The sequence below is a fragment of the Anabrus simplex genome, chromosome 1 (assembly GCF_040414725.1).
Source record: "Anabrus simplex isolate iqAnaSimp1 chromosome 1, ASM4041472v1, whole genome shotgun sequence".
In the NCBI taxonomy this organism is placed as follows: Eukaryota; Metazoa; Arthropoda; class Insecta; order Orthoptera; family Tettigoniidae; genus Anabrus; species Anabrus simplex.
Window position 1 is genome coordinate 1,697,170,328 of NC_090265.1, and position 25,819 is coordinate 1,697,196,146.

Sequence of the window (25,819 nt, forward strand, 5' to 3'; positions counted from 1 at the left end):
ACACACACGCGGTACTGTTCCTCCGTCCTTATATCCCCTTTGGTCCTCTGCTCGCCCTCCGGAGCAACAGTTGCATTGATAGTATAGTCCAGTGCAAAGAGAAGTCCAGTGGATACTACCGATTGCAGTCATAAGAGCAACTGCTCCGTTCCCAGCTCTAAATGCAAGAGCTAAACGGAACGTCTGCGTTGGAGTTCTCCCACTGACAGAAGGACAGAATGGTGATTCTTCCGAATATGAATTCGCTCAGTATTATCCGGTGTTGTATCAGGAAGTGTACCGAACTGTTTCTTTGCTTGAAATAACATACTACGTAAAAGAAATTTCCCGCTAAGAAGCTTCTGGTTTTCTTTGACAAGTGTTTGTTTTGTTTTTGTTTTTATCAGTCCAAAGAGGAGTGGTGTAGAACATCTTCACTGTGGACTTCTCTGCCAAACATGGCAACTGTTGTTGTTTGCTGAAGTATGTTTTTTTTTAATCTCTTCGCGTAGAATGCTTATGAAATCAACTTATGATAACCTTTGTCACTTTACATTCAAAGAAAGATATTCATTCAGACAACTGCAGTAATGGAAGGAAAGTTAAGGTAAGGTAAACGTGAACATTTGAACAGTGTTGAGGTTAGCTATAACAACGTGCTGCATGTTTTTAAAGGTGAGGGTGCGAGCAGTCTTTCGAAATGTTCTTTTAATAGCAGTGCCACTAAAAAGTAGAAGGCGATCTGTAGGTGGCTGAGAATAACTTTGAAGCTGCTACTCAACGTATAGAAATGTCTGTGAATTCATCTAATCGGTATTGTTGGGGATTTATTACATAATATATTTGTGTTATTTATGTAATGTACGGTATTCTCAGTTGAGCCCTTTATGGCCCACTGTTCTTGTGTTCAGATAAAACAACCTTGACCTGTATACTCTTTTTTTTCTTAAGAGAATGTTGTCATGGGAACAGACAGATTATGCATGCTTGTGTTCTTGTCATGTACTGTGGTTCAGTTATAACATTCTCCATGGTGCTTCAAGCTGTGCATGCGTACTCTCCAGACTAAATATTTATAATATTTAAGTTCACATTATGTAAGATGTTCTCATTTTATTGAAGTGCTTGGATAAATCTTTTCTAAGATAACATCAAGATTTATTTGTAACTAATGTACTATATCATAATGTTTGCAGGAGTGGGTTGATCCTAGGAATGGGAAATCCATTACTGGACATCAGTGCATCAGTAGACGAAGATTTTTTAATAAAATATGATGTGCAACCCAACAATGCAATTCTTGCTGAAGAGAAGCACAAACCTTTGTATGATGAGTTGGTAGACAAGTACAAAGTTGAGTACACCGTTGGTGGAGCAACACAGAATGCTTTGAGAGTAGCCCAGGTTAGAATCCTTCTTATTACTCAAGTATGATTGAATAGATGATATACCACTTGCTTATTTTCCAATCTTAATCTTGTATTAAAACAGCTAAATATTTGTACTTGCTTCTTTGGCACTGGTACAGAATTGTGATAATTGAACTTGTACGCTATATAGCGAACGGAAAGTACCGGTAGCTGGACTGGGGTCTCCAACCACTAAAATATGATAGTGTGTTTGCCTAATGTCAAGATATTTACCTTTCAGAGTTATGATTATTTATTAGTCCAGATTAAATAGTGGGACCATTTCTAACTTTGGGTTTTTCCTTCAGTGATGAACTGAAGGAGGTGGTACTTCTTGTTCTGCATTCTTCTTCTTCTTCATTTCCAGTCTTCTGGGTCGGGTTGTGAATCGAGGACCTACACAGTTTTCTATCTCTCACTACTCGCTTCCTTCCTCCAATATTTCTTCTACTTTTACTCCTCTCTTCTCTGTACTCACCTTCACTGTATCTGTCCACCTCTTTCTGGGCCTCCACATTATCGTCCTCCTCCTATTATTTTCTCCATAAGTAGGCCCACTCACTTTGGAACTCTATCCTCTTCCATTATCATTCAGCTTATTGGCCTGTGTGTTGTCTTGCAGTTTAGGGAATCCAATTCTCTCTGTGATTTCTTTGTTTTTGATTTTATCCCTTCATGTCTTCCCAATTATTCCTCTAACGAATTTCATCTCGGCTACTTGGATTCTGCTTTCATCACATTTTGTTGTTGTTCATATGCCCACCATGTATACAGTATGTCAAAATTGGTGTATAATACATTGAATACAGAATTTTCTTGCATTTCTCTGGGACATCCCGGTTCCACACTATACCTTAAAACTCTCCACCACCACCCAGCCCTAAAGCACACAAAATACTTACCTCGTGGACTGGTTGGAACAGGCTAGAGACTGCCAGGAACTGAATTCGTGCCTCTTAAACTTATGAAAGGAAGTAGAAAAGGCATGTACCCACAATAAAAGATTGGGATCACAAGAATAGGGTTTATTAACATAACATGAAATTCAAATGAATATGCAAACAGGAAAAGAAGTACGGGATACAGAGATAAACGTACTCATGTTTACAGACGTAAAGATTATTGTACACGCAGTCATGTTTTTTGTTTTGTCTTTCTGACCACAGAATTCTGCTTTGTAAACATCAACAAGGATGCAACAGAGGCGTTACGAAATGTGTTTGCAAATTTGATCAAAATAGATCATTCATGGAAAAGTAAATTAACTCTTGACACAAAGCATTCCTTTCTCCAGAGTGAGAAGTTGGACATGCGCGAAAGAAACAAACATTACATTAAAAGCCACACAATCAAAGCATTCAGTAATGCTAGACTTGAACTTCAATCATACATTCAAAGACACAGACACAACAATTATTTCCAAAGAGACAGCATCCCCAGATACAAAAACACCGAGAAGAAAGAAAACAAAACAAGGAGACTTAAGAGGTTGCCATAGTTACGAGATCAATAAGCATATCTAACAATTAAACAGATGAAACAAAAGAAAAATCTATTAAAATAAACAAGCAATCGGGCGTGTAAAGCCGAGAGTAAATGTAATAAAAGGAATAATAGTGGTGTAAAGAAAACACCTGTGAGATGCATAAAAACAACATATATCTATTCAGTCCATCCACACGCACACACAGCGTAGAGACCAGAATGTGCAAGGCCAACAGATAGAGTTGTCAAGACATGTTATGAGACAATCCGTACAGGACGACAAACAAAATCACAGGCTTGTGAGCTTGATTCAAATACCCAGATCGTAACCCTGAATCGCCGCATAGTAGGCCAGGCTCGTCCAGTTGTAATCGTGACCGACAAACAGTATGCTTGCTACACGACGTGTTCATATCATCTAGCCTAAGGCAAACATGAAATGTATAGCATTAGCGTTAAACAATATCAATACCAAACAAGCTCAGCCAGTAGTAGACACGAAGAAAAATAATAAAAGGTCTCAAATCAAAACCACAGGCGAGCACCTCATTCACACAGATCGATGTTATCCTCCGCCCTCACGTATGAATAAATGTACGGAAAACAGACAAAAGGCAAGCAAAAGGCAAAGAGTAGCAAGAGAGAAATGCTTCGTCAATCTCTGATGGCAAGGGGCGCCATCTGTCTAACAGAAGCGAATTACATGTCATGTTTGGGAATATTACAGTTTTATATGTCTTTGACATCGCCGAAGAATGCGATGTTAGAATGGTGCAACACAAGGTAAACTTGGTGTGGCACAACCTCTTGCACATTGGTAAAACCCATCAGCTTGTTGGATTCTCTTTCCAATTTCATTTATTTTCCCATCTTCTGCAAGTGTATTCCTCAAATATTTTAAGCTTTTCACAACTTCTAATCGTCTTCCTTTTACTTCAATATTCCCTCGTCCTTCTCTACTACCTCTCGTCATCCGGGAGATAGTAGGTTCGAATCCCACTATCGGCAGCCCTGAAAATGGTTTTCCGTGGTTTCCCATTTTCACACCAGGCAAATGCTGGGGCTGTACCTTAATTAAGGCCACGGCCGCTTCCTTCCAACTCCTAGGCCTTTCCTATCCCATCGTCGCCATAAGACCTATCTGTGTCGGCGCGACGTAAAGCCTCTAGCAAAACTACCTCTCGTCATCACTACTGTCTTACTCTTCTCACACTTATTTTCATTCCATATTCCTCTATCTCCTGATTCCATAGAGTAACTTGTTCTTTTACTTTAATTTCATCTTCTCCCCATATTACTATGTCGTCTGCAAAGAGTAAGGCCACCGGGTGAGTTGTCCATGCAGTTAGGGGCGCGCAGCTGTGACTTGCATCCGGGAGATAGTGGACAACTGTCGGCAGCCGTGAAAATGGTTTCCCATTTTCACATCAGGTAAATTCTGGGACTGTACCTTAATTAAGGCCATGGCCACTTCCTTCTCACTCCTGTGCCTTTCCTGTCGTCACCATAAAGGGGCCCATAGACGTGCAATATTATTGCGCAATATTGGGGTTTGTGCAATAAAATTGATAGTGTGTATTTAATACTGAAGGGTTGTGCAATATATTGTACGAAATCAAGAAAGTTTGAAATATATTGCGCAAATTGCAAAATACTGTGCTGTGTCTGGTGTAGGGATGTGGCGACCCCATCGCCCAGTGGGAAACCACTGCAATCAGCTACCCGAGTATTGGCGGGAAAACCATAACATATGCGGAGTATGGAGGAAATGCCTACTCCCAGTCCTGAACAACTAGGATGAACTTGTAGCACTTCATTCATCACCAATTCATACTTCATTAATCACCTTTCCAGATCACATCTGGAATTGTAAAGCCTGACCTTGGTCAGAAATGTTTCGATCGAAAGATCAGACAATCAATGATGATGAGTCTTCTAATGAATAAATCCACCGGTGTGGACAAACAACAACAAGGATCTGCACAAAGACACCACTCGGAATCGGTGGGGTGTCAAGTAGAAGACCTAGGCGAATCGGAGCGCCTGGAAGCCCAACAGACAATCGACAGACAGCTGACAGACAGTGGACTAACCCAACAATGTAAGAAGAGACTTAAGTTCAACAAATCAGGAAAATTTTCATACTTTGCAACATTAAACATTAATTCACTAAGTAAGGTGGGCAAGTTGAAACATTTAACTGATGTGATGGACCAACATAGGATTTTAATAATGGCTTTACAAGAACTTAGGAACACAGACCAGGACCCAATTGAATCAGGAGGTTATCGTCTCTACAAAGGACCTCCAGGAGAAAGAGTAATGAAGAATGTCCCTCAATTTGGTGTAGGTTTTCTTGTTCATAGTAGCATAATAGACTCAATTGAAGAATTTTCTTCAAAATCTTCGAGGATGGCACTTCTAACAATTAAAGTAGGGAATAAAACTTATACTTTAATAAATGTCCATGCACCAACAAATGACAAAAACAATAAAGATAGAGAAGGAGTTGAAAACTTTTGGGAGGAACTTGATTACATATTAGCGAAGATCCCTGATGAGCATATAAAAATCTTACTTGGAGATTTCAATGCTAAAATAGGCAGAGAAAAGAAGTATCGCACAGTTGTAGGAAAATGGCCAGCTCATAAATTAACGAACAAAAATGGCCAAAGATTAATTGAACTTTGTGCAGATCATAGACTCGTTTTGGAAACCACCAGATTCATGAGGCGACCACATAAACTTATGACATGGAAATGCCCTAACGTAAAATTGGGAGAGTTTCAGATTGATCATGTTGCCATGGATAAAGATTATCATAAAGAAATTTATAATGTCAGAGTCCTCCGTGGGGTAGACATTGACTCGGATCATTATATCTCAAAAATAAAAATCAAGTTAACACCAAAAAGGAAACACAAACATAATCATCTCAAAGCAAGGAGAAATTATGATCCCAGTTACTTAATAAATAATAAAATATATTTAGAGAGATCCAAAACACCTTTAAATGACAAATTAGAGACAATGATCAACAAACTTAAAACCATAGCTGAAGAAATTGCCCCAATCAAAAGGAGAAAGAAACATGCGTGGTGGAACGAGGAATGTGACAAAGCAATTCAAGCAAGACACAAGGCATGGATAAATGATCAACAGAGGAAAACGGAAAAATCTCGAGAAGAACTAATTAATGCCAGAAGACAAACAGCTAAAGAAATTAGGACAATTAAAAGGAATTATCAAAAGGAAATGCTTAGCACTATAGAAGAAACATTCAATCAGCATAAAACAAGAGACTATTACAAAACATTCAAGCAATATCAATCTAAATTTACCCCTCCCACACTTATGTTAAGAAATAAAAATGGTAAAATGGCACACAATAATCAGGATAATGCTAACATTCTTGCAGAATACTTTAAAGAGTTACTTAATTGTGAGGATCCTGTGGAACATTTAGAATTTGATCCTAACCCAAAAAATAAAACTCCATTACAAAAGATTATACCACCAGTTTACAATGAAGTGAAAACGGCAATTAATGCACTTAAAAACTACAAAGCAGCAGGAGAGAATCAAATAGTAGCAGAAATATGGAAGAATGCTAATGATCAGACTATTCAAAACCTACATAAATACATCATTGATATTTGGAACACGGAGAAGCTTCCTGAGGAATGGAATACAGCGATAATCCACCCGCTGCACAAGAAAGGTGATCGCTCCGATCCAAATAATTATCGGGGGATATCCTTACTTGATATTACATACAAGATTTTATCCAAGATTATATACACAAGAATCCAAGAACAACTCGACCAAGAACTTGGAGAATATCAGGGAGCAGGAAACTGGAAATCAAGTAGGGATGACATAAAATTGTTAGTGTTGAACTGTAGAAGTATTGTAAAGAAAGGAATAGAATTAAGTAATTTAATAGATATATATTTACCAGATATTGTAATAGGAGTTGAATCATGGCTGAGAAATGATATAATGGATGCAGAAATTTTCTCACGGCACTGGAGTGTGTATCGTAGAGATAGGATAGGAAAAGTGGGAGGGGGAGTTTTCATTCTGGTGAAAGAAGAATTTGTAAGCTACGAGAAAGTTAAAGATGAGACACATGAAATTCTAGGTGTAAGGCTCATTTCTAAAGATAATAGGCAACTTGATATATTTGGAGTGTACAGATCGGGAAAGGGTAGCACTGATGCGGATTCGGAATTATTTGATAGGATAGTCAGCTATGTGGGAAACGACATGGAAAGAAATGTGATTGTAGCGGGAGATCTGAATTTGCCAGATGTCAATTGGGAAGGAAATGCGAACGACAGGAAGCATGACCAACAAATGGCAAATAAGTTAATATGGGAAGGACAGCTGATTCAGAAAGTGATGGAACCAACCAGAGGGAAAAATATCCTGGATGTGGTGCTGATAAAACCAGATGAGCTCTATAGGGAAACTGAAGTAATAGATGGTATTAGTGATCATGAAGCTGTTTTTGTGGTAGTTAAAAATAAATGTGATAGAAAGGAAGGTCTTAAAAGTAGGACTGTTAGGCAGTACCATATGGCTGATAAAGCAGGTATGAGGCAGTTTCTAAAAAGTAACTATGATCGGTGGAAAACGGTAAATAAAAATGTAAACAAACTCTGGGATGGGTTTAAAGAAATTGTTGAGGAATGCGAAAACGGGTTTGTACCTTTAAGGGTGGTAAGGAATGGTAAAGACCCACCTTATTATAATAGAGAAATAAAGAGACTAAGAAGGAGGTGCAGACTGGAAAGAAATAGAGTTAGAAATGGCTGTGGAAGTAAGGAGAAATTGAAGGAACTTACTAGAAAATTGAATCTAGCAAAGAAGGCAGCTAAGGATAACATGATGGCAAGCATAATTGGCAGTCATACAAATTTTAGTGAAAAATGGAAGGGTATGTATAGGTATTTTAAGGCAGAAACAGGTTCCAAGAAGGACATTCCAGGAATAATTAATGAACAAGGGGAGTGTGTATGTGAGGATCTTCAAAAGGCAGAAGTATTCAGTCAGCAGTATGTAAAGATTGTTGGTTACAAGGATAATGTCAAGATAGAGGAAGAGACTAAGGCCAAAGAAGTAATAAAATTTACGTATGATAACAATGACATTTACAATAAGATACAAAAGTTGAAAAGTAGAAAAGCGGCTGGAATTGATCAGATTTCTGGGGATATACTAAAGACAATGGGTTGGGATATAGTACCATATCTGAAGTACTTATTTGATTATTGTTTGGCCGAAGGAGCTATACCAGATGAATGGAGAGTTGCTATAGTAGCCCCTGTGTATAAAGGAAAGGGTGATAGACATAAAGCTGAAAATTACAGGCCAGTAAGTTTGACATGCATTGTATGTAAGCTTTGGGAAGGCATTCTTTCTGATTATATTAGACATGTTTGTGAAATTAATAACTGGTTCGATAGAAGGCAATTCGGTTTTAGGAAAGGTTATTCCACTGAAGCTCAACTTGTAGGATTCCAGCAAGATATAGCAGATATCTTGGATTCTGGAGGTCAAATGGACTGTATCGCGATTGACATGTCTAAAGCATTTGATAGGGTGGATCATGGGAGACTACTGGCAAAAATGAGTGCAATTGGACTAGACAAAAGAGTGACTGAATGGGTTGCTATATTTCTAGAAAATAGATCTCAGAGAGTTAGAGTAGGTGAAGCTTTGTCTGACCCTGTAATAGTTGAGAGGGGAGTTCCTCAGGGCAGTGTTATCGGACCTTTATGTTTTCTTATATATATAAATGATATGAGTAAAGGAGTGGAATCGGAGGTAAGGCTTTTTGCGGATGATGTAATTCTCTATAGAGTGATAAATAAGTTACAAGATTGTGAGCAACTGCAACGTGACCTCGAAAATATTGTGAGATGGACAGCAGGCAATGGTATGTTGATAAACGGGGCTAAAAGTCAGGTTGTGAGTTTTACAAATAGGAAAAGTCCTCTCAGTTTTAATTACTGCGTTGATGGGGTGAAAGTTCCTTTTGGGGATCATTGTAAGTATCTAGGTGTTAATATAAGGAAAGATCTTCACTGGGGTAATCACATAAATGGGATTGTAAATAAAGGGTACCGATCTCTGCACATGGTTATGAGGGTGTTTAGGGGTTGTAGTAAGGATGTAAAGGAGAGTGCATATAAGTCTCTGGTAAGACCCCAACTAGAGTATGGTTCCAGTGTATGGGACCCTCACCAGGATTACCTGATTCAAGAACTGGAAAAAATCCAAAGAAAAGCAGCTCGATTTGTTCTGGGTGATTTCCGACAAAAGAGTAGCGTTACAAAAATGTTGCAATGTTTGGGTTGGGAAGAATTGAGAGAAAGAAGAAGAGCTGCTCGACTAAGTGGTATGTTCCGAGCTGTCAGTGGAGAGATGGCGTGGAATGACATTAGTAGACGAATAGGTTTGAATGGCGTCTATAAAAGTAGGAAAGATCACAATATGAAGATAAAGTTGGAATTCAAGAGGACAAACTGGGGCAAATATTCATTTATAGGAAGGGGAGTTAGGGACTGGAATAACTTACCAAGGGAGATGTTCAATAAATTTCCAATTTCTTTGAAATCATTTTGGAAAAGGCTAGGAAAACAACAAATAGGGAATCTGCCACCTGGGCGACTGCCCTAAATGCAGATCAGTATTGATTGATTGATATTGATTGATTGATTTTGACCAGGTAGAAGCTGTCCAGATCAAATCATTAGTTTAAAATGGATAATGAAGCACCAAAGAGTTCGAAGTAAGGGTCTGGTCATCACGTTTGTAGATTTTAAAAAAGCATACGACAGTATTCATCGTGACTCATTATTAAAAATCCTTAAAGAATTTGGCTTACATCAAAAACTTGTTAACCTCATTAATATGACTTTTAAAAATACGAAGGCAAAAGTTAAATTTAGAGGTGAATTATCAGAATCATTCACTATAAGAACTGGACTTCGACAAGGAGACGGACTTTCACCATTGTTATTTAATTGTGCATTGGAGAAGGTTATGCGTGAATGGAACAAGAAATGCCAACCAACTATCAAGATCGGTAGAAATATTAAACTCAACTGCCTTGCTTTTGCGGACGATTTAGCATTACTTGCAAATACAATAGAAGAGGCTAAATTTCAAATTGAACAACTAGAAATTATAGCTAAAAAAATGGGATTACAAATTTCATTTGAAAAAACAGAAATGATGCCAACTTTTAAAGTTGATTTACCAGTTATTCAGCTGAACAGTAATAAAGAGATTAAAATTGTTCAGAAATTCAAATATCTTGGGGAAATAATAACATGGAACACAAATGAAAAAGAAGCAATAGAACACAGAACAACTAAATTTAAACAAGCACAAAGACTTACCTGGCCAACCTATAAAAAAAAAATCTCTTTCGATAAACGCTAAGCTGAAACACTATAATTCCATAGTTAAACCAGAGGCAACCTATGCTAGTGAAACTTTATTCAAATTAAATGTAAAATCTACAACAGACAAATTACAGAAAACTGAGAGAAGAATTCTTAGAACAATTATTAATAAAAAACACCAAGTTGATGGACAGTGGAGATTGTTGCCTAACAACATTGTCTATCGTGAATGTGAATCAATAATATCTACAATGCGTAAAAGAAGAATTTCCTTTTTCTGTCACATATCAAGATTAGCAGACACCAGGATATTGAAACAACTATTCGATTACTTTTTGAAGAATAAAATCAATAATAATTGGTTCAAAGAAGTTCAGGACGATTTGGAAGAATTGGGTATAACTCGGCAACAAATCAAAGACAGAAAAGAGAAGAGGATTTTGAAGAACAAAAGCATAAGTCTCAAACTAAAAGCAGTTGAACGGAAACAATATACTATATCGGACACACAAAGGGCTTCCAGGTCGGAGAGGATGAAAAAGTTCTGGGAGAAGAAGAAGAAGAAATTAACTCAAATGTATTGATTTCAGTGCTCCAATGTGGGCGTAAAATATGTAAATAAATAATAATAAATAATAATACTGTGCTGTGTGTTGGCAATATTGTGCAATATTTCTCTCCTCCCGCCAGTTGGTATCAACAAGTGTTGGAGAAGGTATCGTGATGGCAGGCAAAAAGGAGGAGAAAAAAGTTTATTTTGGAGTTTATCGAAGTGTACCATGGCCTTCCGGCTCTGTGGGACGTTAAGAGCAAAGCGAGGAGTTCCTCATACAATTCACCATTCATGCGCAGAAAGTTTCGAAAATCATTTGGTTCCCATTTTCTCAGTTCATTGAGTAAATTTTCATGGGTGTACTTTTCTCTGTCTAGAAACCACTGTTTGGCCCTTGTGCTTCTTTTTGGCACTTACGCCCACGGCGATCAAAAAGCAACAAAGATCAGTGTCACTCAATATAATCACCAAATAAAATACCGGCATGGACTGACTATATATTGCAACGCATATTGTACGTCTATGACCGCTTTGCACAGTATATTGCACAACCATCAATATTATCTCCACATGATTCTATTTATTGCACAAACTCGATTTTTGTGCAATAATGTTGTACGTCTATAGGCAGTTAACAATATATTGTACAATCCATTTTGTGCAATAATATTGCACATCTATGGGCCCCTTAAGACCTACCTCTGTCAGTACGACATATTGTAAAAAAAAAAAAAAAAAAAAGTAAGTCCTTTGTCTCTTCCCATTTTTTGTTGTACACTTGTGTGGATTTCATCCATGACTGTGATGAAGAGTAGAGGGGATAATATACTTCCTTGTCGAAGTCTTGTTTCTACATTGAACCAGTTTGTTTGTCCTACGGTATTTTAGTCCTCACACTACCTACACACTTTCCATACATGGCTTGGATCATTTGTACTTTTGCTCCACCTATTCGTTTCTATCAGTGCATCCTAGACCAGTTGCCGTGATACACTGTCATATGCCTTCTCAATATCTATAAATATAATTCCGTATTTTGTGCCTAGAATACCTCATTTTCCTTTTCATCTCTGTTTCTATGATCTCCATTCTTTTATTTATTCTGCATAGCACAGTTTAGTTTGAGTGATATATCCGTGATATCCAGAGCATACAGCTTTATTACAACAGCTGGAAGGCATCTGTTCACTTAGTTGCCTCTTTGGCGAGATCCTATGCTTCTACCATGTAATAAGGGTTGGAAAACACATATCATCGCAACATTCTACTTCATTACACACTATACACTTTTACTTCTGAGGTGTAGGTTTAGATATTAGTTGAATAAGATATTTCTCAATTTTATGAATGCCTTTCTAGCTCTCAACTTTCTAGAATTATGAATAGGCCTATGGAGTCTGTTATCACAAGATGTGCCATTAAAGAAGTTTGTAGAATAATAATTAACATTAAAACACAACAGTCGATGAAGATACTGTATTGGTAGTTGTTAATGAACTTGACCATGACAGGTGCTGTTATTTATTCCTGTATTGATTTGTATAAACTTCTTAAAAACAATTTAAAATAGTATTCTGGTTAAATCCACCTTGATATAGATGTTGATTCCCATAGGGAATCTGAAATAATTGTCCTGAATGAGTAAACTTATAATACCAATATAAATGGTCCGTTATTGGACATTATAAATTTTCCAGCTAACTCATTCCTGGTTACCAGCGTTTCACCCTCGTGTGCTAGGTTGGGCTCGCCAGTTGGCACACAGCACACCCACCAAGACGCACGGCTAGTGCATACCGTGGAGGCCACTGCGTAGGCTACTTGAAGCCACCGGCAGTACCAATGCACTATGAGAGACTTTGTCTCACTACCAGAACTTGATGCCTGCTTGGCCATCAAATGATATAGATGTTGATTCCCATAGGGAATCTGAAATATTTGTCCCGAATGAGTAAATTTATAATACCAATATAAATGGTCCATTATTGGACATTATAAATTTTCCAGCTAACTCATTCCTGGTTGCCAGTGTTTCGCCCCCGAGTGCTGGGTTGGGCTCGTCAGTTAGCACCCAGCACACCCACGAAGACGCACGGCTAGTGCATACCGTGGAGGCCACTGCGTAGGCTACTTGAAGCCACCGGCAGTACCAATGCACTATGAGAGACTTTGTCTCACTACCAAAAATTGATGCCTACTTGGCCATCAGATGATATAGATGTGCTGGGGGCACACGGGGGTGAAACGATGGCAACCAGGAATGAGTTAGCTGGAAAATTTATAATGTCCAATAACGGACCATATATATTGGTATTATAAATCCACCTTGTCAGTAACTTTCTGTTAATGAAGCATTTATTCATCGTACATGGTTCTATGTAGTTGTCATTGTAACAACATTGATGTTAGGACATCTTCCCTCTTGCTCTGCTGTTTTCTGCCCAAAACTTGATGGATGATGGTTTTTACATGGCTGTCAATATAACAAATGCTGCACATCGCACTAACCAGGGTATTGACAACCATTACTGTTAGTCATAATGCCTCCAGAGGGGCCATGGATGCCCCCTAATGACCCCCGATGGTTACTGTTACTGACAGGTTAGATTGAGGTCTACCAGAAAACACTGTTAAAGGTTAGAGTTTGATTAGCTCATGTAGCAACCTTAATACTTGTTGCTACTGTATCAGTGTTAAGATTACTGTTAGGGAGGATGAGGTTACTGTTTGTTCACCAGGAAGCACTGTTAGAGTTTGCTTAGGAGCAACCTATGGCTCATACCTGGAGTATCACCACTTGTTGCTGTAGAATGCCTAGGTTGTGGAGTGAGGTAGTACGTGATGTCCCATTTGTTGCGCCAATTACCAAAATATCCATAGAAAATTGATATAAAGTGTTTGTAGGCCTTATTCATTCAGAATTAAGACTTTCTTCATACAGTTCCTTTAACAGGACTGAATTTAATACAGTGGATAAAGTTATTTCTTTTTTTAAAGTAATTAACTTCACAAAACATGCTACTTTCTTGGCAGCCTATGGTTCGTGCTAAGAGAATTACCAGATTTGGCTCTCTTAACTATGCCCTATGCGTAGCATGCTGGAGTAAGCCTCACTTCGCTGCCGTCCACTACTGGTATACTAGGATTTCCATCTTGAGTAGACGTAGGAGATATCACATTGAAAATTTGGCATAGTGTCCACATTCTGGAAATTCAAGGAAAGTCAGGGGAAAAAGTTTTGGTTAGGGAAAGTCAGGGAAATAGACAAAAAGTCTGGAAAGTCAGGGAAATCTTCCCCAATTATGGATTTGAGGGGCTATTTTTAGGCTGTAGTCTGCTGTAACCCAGGCTATTGTAGCATTTCTTTTTCAGGTATTTTTTTCAAAAGAAGCACGTAACAATTCTACAATTTTTGTTGTGCCTTTGTGTCATTTCTATCAACCATTTTTATGTTCTTTTTATTTCAGTTCTAGGATGCTTTCTTGAAATTCATACCAGTGGTTAACAAGCAGTGTACATTTAATAAACTTTGGCTAGACAGTATAGTGTTTCCCAAACTGAGTGGTTGGTTGGACATTTTAATATATGATGCAATGTAAAGTGTGTTGTTAATCATTCAAACTTTAGTAATATAGGTAAACAAGCAGTCACTTCTCATGCTAAAGGACCTACTCGTATACAGTAAAATACATGAAAGCTATGTCTTCCCAGCCAACAATGTCTTTCCTTGCAAAGAATACCTCTACTCCATCTCCGCTTGAAGATACGCAGCCAAGAGTTAGCACTACATCCACAGCTACAAAGGAATTGGCATTGCCGGGAACAAGTCAAACGAGTTTAAAGACTTTCAGTGTGAATAAAAATGATGTTATGTCGGCTGAAACCATATGGCCTCTCCAGGTTGTCACCGGAAAGATGTTTCTCAACTCTGTGATGAAACCCCTGCAGATTCAAAACAATGTTCCCAGGCAGTAAAATTGCTGAAAACTTTACCATGGGCAAGACTAAAGCTTCCTATGTTATAAATAATGGATTAGCCCCATATTTTAAAGAATGTTTGCAAAATGACTTAAACAGTGCTCTGACTATGTTGTTTGTTGATGAATCATTAGACAAATTTGTCCAAAGAGGACAAATGGACTTGTGTGTAAGGTTCAAAAAGTTGTAACAAGGTATTGGAATAGTGTATTTTTAGGCAGGGCAACTGCAGATCACTTGTTAGATGGGTTTATACATGGACTCTCCTTACCTTTAGGCAATATTTTGCAAGTCTCAATGGATGGGCCGAAGTGCTAAACCCTGAAGCCAAATCTCTTCTTGATATAGGCATATGCAGTTTGCATACAGTGAAGTGAGCCATGAAAACTGGGATCTCCAAAATTGACTGGGACCTTTTTAATTCTTTCAGATCTCTGCACAATATTTTCAAAGATAGCCCTACTCCCAGTTCACCAGGCTGAACGGGGCTGGAACACATTTTGGAAGTTGCCAATATTACGTTGAGATAAGGCCGGAACACCCAGGTCGGTTTGATATGGGTTTGAGTCTCGAACTTTTGACGTTCTGGACGATCACCGACGTTCTACGACGTTCTCCGACGATGTTGTGGGGTAATCACTCGTCACATAACTTATACAAGTGTCCAGAATTACACTTTGGTTTAACAGCACTGTTTCATTTAATGTGGTTGTGATATGCAGTCGAATTCACTCTTAATCTTGTAGACAGAATTTATAAGTTCACTAAAGATGAAGATGCGGGTAGCATCGAGATTGGAAAAAAACTAAAGCACAGTTCATGAATGGAAATAATGAAACTGAAAATTGTTCACGCACTTGGCACAGTTCGTGGTGATTTTCAACTAAATAAAGTAGTACTTGACAATGAAAGAAATATATGACTGCTCTAGAGTTTAGAATCCCACTTTGACGAAGAAGTAAGGTTGAAATGAAAAGCACAGTTTGTTGTTAGGTGCACTTGACATTAAATAAAATAGGTGACTGTTCGAGAGTTTATCAAAGACACTGCTATCAGTCACACGCAAATAATTTACACATTGTTTGAATGAGATAAAAAACACCGTTTGAGTTCGGAGTGAAACACTGGTGTCGTAACACACGATTATGGTAATCACTTCTTGATTTACTAGTTTCATTTCCGTATTGATACATATATGGTATTGATACATAAATGGTAATCACTTTCATTAACATTCATGTGAAAGTTTGAACACTTTAATAAACACCCTTGTTCATAAATAAATTATGCTGACAGATTTAACAAAATGTCACAGTTAATAGTATAATGTAGTAGTGTCACACTGAAATTAATGATATGTTTGTTCAGAGATTAAGTTCTGCTGACTGATATTTAAAAAGAAATATCTCAGTTCCTAGTATATCGCAGTAGTGCCACATTGAAATTAATATTGATTCTGAGACTAAGTTTCACACAGGTAACGTGGTAATAAACTCGGTTCTACAATAAGAAAGTAAGTTATATTGATAAGTTTCTACATGCGCACAGAATATAAGTTTGACTTGACTGTTGTCATCTAAGTCCAATACACAACTTGTCATAATCAGAGTTCAAACACACGCACAGATTATAAGTTCAACTTGATTGATAGACTCAATGTCCATTATAAAGACTTTGTTATACATTAGAGTTCACACGCGCACAATTTATAATTTCAACACAACTGTCAGAGTTTAAGTCCCACATGAAGACTTTGAATATTCGAAGATAGCCTCTCTCAGCACTTCGGCGAACACTGCAGCATGGAGAGTCAGGCTGGACACTCAGCTATGACTGTCTCATCGGGTCTAGTGAGCTCAGCTTATATTCAGTTGGGGCTCCTACGTCATCATATAACGTGATCTCTTTGAGACTGATTATCTCGCGAATCCCTCGACGTATTTACTTGAGATTCACAATTTGAGACGTTTATGTTAACCTCTTCCAAATGACGTATCGCTCAAGTCGCTGTGATTATTATTATAGGAGTTTTAAAAATTTTTCAATCGAATGTTCGCGAAGGCGTGACGTTCACATCCAGAACATGCCAGGCCATGCAGGCTACATGTGGCGTCAAGCGGGTAGTCTATCCTATCGCTGCAGCTACGTCACACACACGGCTGTCGCTGGCTCGCCTGCTCGCACCTTCGAAAGTAAACAAATCAAGTTCGCTCTGAATGTCTTGTGTGATGATGGAATACAATTACTCGTCAAAAAATACGGCATGTACAGGTCGTAACCGGTACAGTACTTAAGTCTAAATTCCTTGGCCTGGGTATTCTCTATCCTTATATGTCTGCAGACAGATTTCACTTTTTTCTTTCCTAGGCCTAGAGGTCTGTATCGTTAAAAAACATGGAATTCCTAACATATTTCCTGAATAGTTAATTATGGGTCTGGTGCCCCTACCCTCCCATGTGTAGCAGTGAATAGCCTAGCACAGAAATCCAGTAAATGCTTGCCATTCGTATTAGCTTCCATATCTTCCTTCTCACATCCTTCAGTTCTATTTTCAAATCTTAGATTGAAATCACCCATTAGCATGATCCTATCCTTGCTGTTGACCCTGACTACAATGTTGCTCAATGCTTCATAAAACTTATCAACTTATCCTCATACACTGAAACAATTCTCGCCCTAATTCCTCTAACACCGGGCGAGTTGGCCGTGCGGTTAGGGGCACGGGGGTTGCATCCGGGAGATAGTGGGTTCGAATCCCACTGTCGACAGCCCTGAGGATGGTTTCCCGTGGTTTCCCATTTTCACACCAGGCAAATGCTGGGGCTGTACCTTAATTAAGAGCACAGCCGCTTCCTTCCAACTACTAGGCCTTTCCTACCCCATCATTGCCATATGACCTATCTGTGTCGGTGCGATGTAAAGCCACTAGCAAAAAAAAAAATCCTCTAACTGTTAAATCTACCCATGTCAGTCGCTCATTTACATGCCTATCAGAAACTCTGTTGTGTGCTGTGGTGTTCCAGATGAACAGTCCTTTTCCACACTCTGCCCTTCCCCTTTTCACAGCTGTTAAGAATATATCTCCTGTATCTTCCTCGTTATCTTCCCTGACCCAAATATCATTAACTCCTAACACATCCAGACACATCTTCTTTGTTGACTTAGCCAGTTCTACTTCTATTCTTCCATAAGCACCATTACTACTGATAACTCCTCATTGAATTCCATTTTGTTCACCAAGTTGTTTCTGAGGAGTCCCTCACTTGTCAAATGGAATCAGGACTCCCATCATTCTGAAGCTTGCTTAAAACGTTCCGTGCTTGGTAAATTCGGTGAAGCAGGATGCTCTACTTTCACATAGTCCCTGTGAAAATCTCTCCTCCAACGGGTTAGGAATCTGTGGTGGATTGTGTGGTCATCCGCCTGAGTACAGGGAAAGCCATAATTCAGAATATGTCTGAGATGCCCTCTCCTATTCCTTAGCAACTGATATCCCAACTCTCAGGACCACTTACTAGGCCACTCAGCCATTGGCCATTCGTGAACTAGGATGTGACTATAGTAACCCACAGCATGAACCATCCATCATACCGTTAGCAGTGCTGATAAAACTCATTAGTCTGAACTATGTATATTTCAGTCAGTCATTATCATCTACATGGCAGCTTACAACATCTTGCATTGTTAGTATAATATTGCTAATTAATGTAATGTATTCGATTCTGTAGGACAGTGAAATAAATCCTTGACCTTCAGAGACAAAACTTTCCTCTCTATGAGGTAATAACTGGCTCTTTGTGTAATTGCTTTAGAATTTCCTGATGTTTTTTGAGTCCATTGAGTAAAACTAACACTCCTTTAGTATCACATGCTGGTAAACTTTTAACGCAAATTATTTACAGAAGAATGGATAAACAAGTTAGAATTGGGAGTTCAGTTTGGCTCACAAAGAAGTGTAGGAATGTACAAAACAAACTGACTGCAACACTGACTCATACATCTAAACTTCTAGGATTGAAGGAAGGGGGACAAGCCCTCATATATGGCATTTGCAGCCGAGGAAATGCTCTTTGATCACTTTGATTGAGACAAGCTCCTTGAGATTGTGAAGGTGATGTGGATCAAAAACTGAGGGTTATCTAATCTCTGCTCATGAATCAAACTGCAGTTATAAGCGGGGCCTGGGTTTTGATGATCTAATAAATGCCAAAAATGACATAAAAATCCTCAAAAAATGACTAAAAGTGAGAAAATGACTCCAAAAAATAAAGGAAAATATATTGCCCAAAATAGTAAATATGTGCATTATCCACATTACCTTTTACTCGTAATGGAGAGATTACAGTCAACAAGTGTTACCAGAGAATAATAACAGATACGGAAACACCTGAGAGAATAATATTTTCAGTCTTTTTAAAAAAATACACTTCTTACAAGCAAAATAACTGAGCATGTGTGTGTCATCCACTGATAATCTGGATACCCATGTTTGTCACAACCCACAATTACTGAATGATAAATCTTTTATCTGCTGCCCCTTTCACTTCACATATTTCTCTGAAAGGTATCTGGCCATCTGTAGAATTTGCTGAATTGTGAAATATTTTCCTTCAATGGGCAGCTAAATCTTCGTCAGTAGCATTCTAATACTTGAAGTGAATCACAGACAAATAAAACTTGCACTGTGTAAAACAAAACTAACCAGCATGTATATGTACGTTAGTACTTGGGCACTTCAACAACCTGATTTAAAAGTGAATTTTTACTTACTTTGGTGATAATACTTCCCACTCTCATCCAAGCCCATCCAGGTTAGAAGCTTTGTCTCATCGTTCTCTAGGAATGTAGATTTCCAAAGAGTTCGGATAAGGGTTTTGGAAGGTTACTTGAATTTACAATTTTGAACTGAATTGGAAGCTTGGATATTCAGATATGTTAATTACCCAATATAAATGCATAAGAATGACTATATAATAATGCAGAACAAAGAAAAATAACTTAAAAAACAAGAATTTAATGTAATGCATTGTTAAAAAAAATTACAAAATAATGAGCAAAAATTGAAGAAAATACCTTAAAGTAAAAAATCGTTGAAAATACAAAAAAATTGGAGCTCATTGATAAAAAGTTTGTAAAATCACCACAAGTTGGCAAAATATATACCATTAAGATTAAATACACCAAGGATGAGAACTTCACTCTTGAGGTGCAGTAATCTTGTCGAGAAGAATGTAAAGCGTGTAGGTGAAAATTAACTGCATCAAATGTGGTATCTTCTAGTCAAATAAATGTAGGCTTCTTCCTATGTTCATCATATCATTTATATATATGGGAAATAGTAAATGGTTTAAAGAGTGAAGTTCTCATCTTTGGTGTATTTAATCTTAATTTTATATATTTAGCCATCTTGTGGTGATTTTACAAACTTTATCAATGAGCTCCAATATTTTGTTCTGAATTGTCTCATATACCAATACTGCATTCATGATCTTTCTTTCAAATGTATTTATGTTAAAATCGTTTCATACATGTATATGCTAATGTGATTTTAATCTTATTTAAGTGTTTGTATACTGATGATGGCTCCAAGAGCCGAAACAAGTCCCCTTTTGTTCCATAAATAATCTTTTTAGATTATAATAGCATGTACTGATTAGGTCGTTAAACTATATATATTTTATTCTCAAGTTATATAGTCAATATGGGCCAATATAAACATGATTACTTGTAATAATTCCCATTTTCACATGAGGCAAATGCTGGGGCTGTACCCTAATTAAGGCCATAGTCGCTTCCTTCCTACTCCTCCCCCTTTTCTATCCCATTTTTGCCATAAGACCTATGTGTGTTGGTGCGATGTAAAGCAAACTGGAAAAAAAGAAAAAAGAGCTACCAGGCAGAGTGGCTCAGACGGTTAAGGCACTGGCTTTCTGAGCCCAGGTGGGCAGGTTCGATCCTGGCTCAGTCCAGTGGTATTTGATGGTGCTCAGATATGCCAGCCTCATGTTGGTAGATTTACTGGCATGTAAAAGAACCTATGCAGTGCTAATCTCTTAATTTAATTAAGTTTTTTCTTTGTCAGGTAGTTTATATTTATTCATAAACTAGCTGATGTACCCGTGCTTCGCTACGGGATTCTCAGAAAGACTGACTTTGTGGTTTTCCTAACCTAAAATCAACATAGGTCATTACAAAAACGTAAGTATGAATGTAGCGATTAAAAGCAATGCTATCATATAAAATACTCGATCAAATGGAAAGCCGCACGTTTTATCACTTTTAACGAACAGTGCTGCGGTTAGATTGCGGTGCCAGTCTAATAGTTCAAAGTTCCAGAGCTGGGATGACCAGGCCACAGATTGCCATGAACACTCATCTGCCATTATTCTGCTAAATATGCACACTGTTCATTCCAATCAGTGCCTCAGAGTAGGGATTGAATAGCCCGAATACTATGATGATCCAGTGTGTTACGTACCAGTAGTATCAGAAAATTTATAAACCATGGCATGCTAAAGAAGAAAGTTATCTAACTCCCCAGCTACTTCCCACCAATATTCAGACAGGCTGTTACACTCTGTACGACTGGGCGAGTTGACTGTGTGGTTAGCGGTGCGCAGCTGTGAGCTTGCATCCGAGAGATAGTGGATTCGAAACCCATTGTCGGCAGTGCTGAAGATGGTATTCCGTGGTTTCCCACTTTCACACCAGTCAAATGCTGTTCCTGTACCTTAATTAAGGTCTAAGGCACTCCTAGCCCTTTCCTATCCCATCGTCGCCATAAAACCTATCTATGTCGCTGCGACATAAATCAAATAAAAAATACTCTGTACGCAGCAGTAATCCTATCTACTGGAGATAAGGGGCAACAGAAGACACAAAGCACATCACGACAAACAATGGTCAATGTAATGTTATTGTTGATCAATGTTACGAGCTTTCTATATTGTACGCCTTCACATTTAGTTTTCTTTCGACTCTGTGATTTGTAAAATATTTTATACCATAAACTGTAGTTTCTTATTCTCAGACTTTACATACCGATTTTCATTAAATACTGTTTACCCATTTTCTCCTTACTCGGCGCTGATATGGACTTAGTAACAAAAATCCAGTACGGTAACAATGTATAAGACATGAATAATAGGAAATTTAATACTATATAACCTTAGTTGTGTAGCATTCATCGATTACACCTCTAATAAGAAATATTTGAGAATTACATTTTAGGCCTTCCCCTAAACTACCATTTTACTTAGCGTGAATAAAATAATTTACAGACTAGACTATAGCCACTTATTTCCTGACTTGGCATACCGATTTTCATTAACCCTTTCTCGCCCATATTAAAATGCATGTTTTCCCCAGAATTAAAGCAGTTCTTTTCAGCCATCATTATGATAATGCAGATATTTATAAAAATGTATATTGTACAAAAACTAATGAACAGTTAAATCGAAAATGTTTTCATCAAATATAAGGGAGAAATACTCTAATGCTGTACTAGCCATAGGAAGAGAATGGCAAGGTCCTGCCTCTTCAGTAAAGTCCGCCGGTTCGACGTAAGACAATGTATTTGTCCACTGAAAGTTAGGCCTGGAATCTATGTCATCACGCATGTGTACGTCGTCATTTCCTGAAATATCGTCACTTTCATTTTCACTTTCCACTTCATTGAGTTCACTTGAGCCACTACTAACAGTTTCACAATCAGAATTATCGTTCACCAAACGTTCAATGTCGTTATCGCATAAAATATTTTCATTGCACGTTATAAATTTCATATTAGAGCCCGTAAAGTATCAACTTGTGAAAGTTTAGATTTTATAATTCCACCTTTACAATACTGTAATTGTCTTTATTACAAAGACTACATTAAATTACACTCGTGAAACATGTTTTGTCCTCTTATAGAACATCTTCAGTCACAAATACAATACATAACATTAAAAATAAGGCAAGGACACATTAAAATAAGTAAATGCAAAGTCTTGGTATTCTGTGACGCGGCGTGATAGCGTCTTGCCAATCTTCAATGTTAAAATGGTGCGGTGTGAACATGATATGAAGCATGAAGTCCAATTAAAATCATATGTAAAAACTGTTGTTCAAAACAACTTGTCAATTATAAAACTCCGTAAGTGGCTATACAAATAAAATTATGTGCATATTGTACATAAAACAGTGTTCTGGTGATGCCACATTGTAATAGATTTCTTGATTAGGAGGTGGAGTTATACTGATGCAAGTTGAACCTGATTGTGTGTTGACAATAGGGGCCTAAAAAGAAAAAGAAAATATGAATGAACTGAAGAATAAAATGCCGTTAAAATGTGATCTAAGTGCCCATCCCGTCACTCACCTCTTTGCCCGTCCTACATCGACCACTCATATCATGTTCACACCGCACCATTTTAACATTGAAGATTGACAAGACGCTATCACGCCGCATCACAGTATACCACGACTTTGCATTTACTTATTTTAATGTGTCCTTGCCTTATTTTTAATGTTATGTATTGTGTTTGTGACTGAAGATGTCCTATAAGAGGACGAAACATGTTTCACGAGTGTAATTTAATGTAGTCTTTGTAATAAAGACAATTACAGTATTGTAAAGGTGGAATTATAAAATCTAAACTTTCACAAGTTAAAATATTTTCACGCGAATTAAACGTTGACGTGTTTGTTTACTATATGTCACTGCCTTCCGTATTTCGTGTTCTAATACGCCTGCTAAGGTTTTAAAAGAAGATAACTAATATCATTGGTCTCTAGGAAGTGCACATGCTAGTAACAGTAAGTTATATTTGTCTATCGGCCGATAGATGGCTCATACATGCGACTAGAAGTACAAGTACGCTTTACTACGCTATGGGCGGGAGGCCCTAAGCTTTCGCGCTACGCATTACTACGCTATGGGCGGGAGAGGGTTAAGATAGGACTACTAATAACAACAATATTTGAGAATTAAATTTTAGGCCTTCCCCTAAACTGCCGTTTTTCTCAGCGTGAATACAATTATTGATAGCCTAGATTTTAGCAACTTATTCCCCAACTTTGCATACCCATTTTCTTTAAAATACGACCACTAATAACATAAATAGTTGAGAATTCAATTTTAGGCCTTCCCGTAAACTACCATTTCACTCAGCGTGAGTAAAATGATTTATAGCCTAGATTGTAGAGGCTCATCCGCCGACTTCACATACCGATTTTCATTAAATTCTCTTCAACCGTTTTCTCGTGATGCGTGTACATACATACAGACAGACAGAAATTACGGAAAAGTAAAAAGTGCATTTTCTTGTTACTATGGACATGACCGATACAGAAATACCATTGTTTTCAAATTCTGAGCCATGTACAGACAAAACTCTTATTTTATATATATAGAATAGTTTTGACAAACTGGAAAACCTAACAGTTTTAAATTAACTGAGTCAAAACTGAAAAGAAAGGGCCTCAAATATTGCATAATGTTTCTGTTTGGTCCATTTTTTTCAAAATTTGTAAATAGATCTCTTAATTCAAAATGAAAAGGGGCATTATTTGAAGACTGCATTGTATGAAGATGTGGAAATTGTCTTTATCATTTTGTGTTTGTATTTGTCCCCATTTCTATTGCTTACTCATCCAATGTTGACCTGTTATGTTCCTATTCATGATCCTATCTATCTTTAATTATATAACCTGACTGACGGTAAATAAGTTGATTTTTGCCAGATTTCATTTTTATGAATAGTTGGAATATGTACTAATTTTGACTGTTCCTGTTTAGTGGATCCTGAGGCAGCCAAATGTTTGTGTCTTTATGGGCTGTGTAGGGACGGACAAATACAGTAAAATAATGGAAGAGAAGGCTCGAAGTGATGGTGTCGATGTTCACTACCAATATACCAATAAGGAACCGACAGGTTGGTATTTATGTCTTTTTGTTACTTGACATTGGATCCTTTTTTGCTCTGTCAGATGTCAGGGGTATTGTTCACATCTGAAACCTGTTTGCAATGATCAGGCTGCGATTTATTTGTAATAAAAGTGGCTAAATATCTGCATACATATGGGCTAAAATATTTCAAAATATGGACTACATTTTATTTTTTTAAAGATGAAAAATAATGTAAAAAAATATTTATATCGTATCAACTTTTAATGCTTATACAAAGAGTACACTTAATATATTTATTACTTAAACATGAGTCACAAAAATAGGAATTTTAAATTAAAAGTTGTAACAGACCAAGAGTTTAACCTTTTTTGATTTGGGTCTCAGCGGGTTGAGTGATAAGGCCAAAGGAAAGAACATTCCCTATTTCATAGAAATACTGTGCAAGAATCCAGCTTTGAATAATGATAATCAGTGTTATTGGTTTTACGTCCCACTAACTATATTTTGTTGGTTTTTGGAGATGCCATGCTGCCAGTAATTTGTTCTGCACGAGTTCTTTTACGTGCCAGTAAATCTTACCGACATGTGGCTGATGTCGTAAGTTATGATGTACAGTATTTGAGCACCTTCAGTTACCACCAGACTGCACCTCCCTTTGTTAGTTGATCTAACGAGTGCTTATAATACAATAGAGTATTCCCACACTCATCACCAAATTCATGTGCAGTGTTTTAACATGACTTTAATTTCAAGAATTCCTAAGAAGGGTCAATTATTTTATGTACATTGATATTAACATTACTTATTTTAAGTCATCTCATGAAGATTCTTATGTTTTTAATGTATGTTTTATGTATGTCTTTTACAATTAGAAGTAAAGAAGGTTCAACCTTTTCAATACAAAATGTGTTGTACAAGGTGTTCACAACATATTATTTATTACTAGTACCGGTTTCGACGCTTAATAGCGTCATCATCAGCTAGAAATCACAAAGTGGGCAGCGTACATATCATAAAAGTTGTATAGATAATACATACATTGCAAAGTACAAATGATAGGCTGTTTTCTCATTAAAAGCTAGAAGAATGATGTGAAAAATATGGT

General features: G+C 37.5%; 1 protein-coding gene across 3 annotated transcripts in view; it reads left to right on the top strand.

Annotated features, from left to right (window-relative positions):
* The first annotated feature begins 445 nt into the window (after nt 1-445).
* Nucleotides 446-25,819, top strand: part of Adk2 (Adenosine kinase 2) — a 111,829-nt gene continuing 86,455 nt past the window's right edge. Inside the window, exons 1-3 of one of the 3 annotated variants that reach the window (XM_067154489.2) lie at nt 446-586; nt 1,176-1,383; nt 24,604-24,739. In XM_067154489.2, coding sequence (XP_067010590.2) covers nt 570-586; nt 1,176-1,383; nt 24,604-24,739 — 361 coding nt within the window. In that variant the 5' untranslated portion in view covers nt 446-569. Of the gene's footprint in view, nt 587-673; nt 793-1,002; nt 1,077-1,175; nt 1,384-24,603; nt 24,740-25,819 lie in introns of those variants that run through there. The other 2 variants (XM_067154480.2, XM_067154496.2) reach the window with 2 other exon arrangements.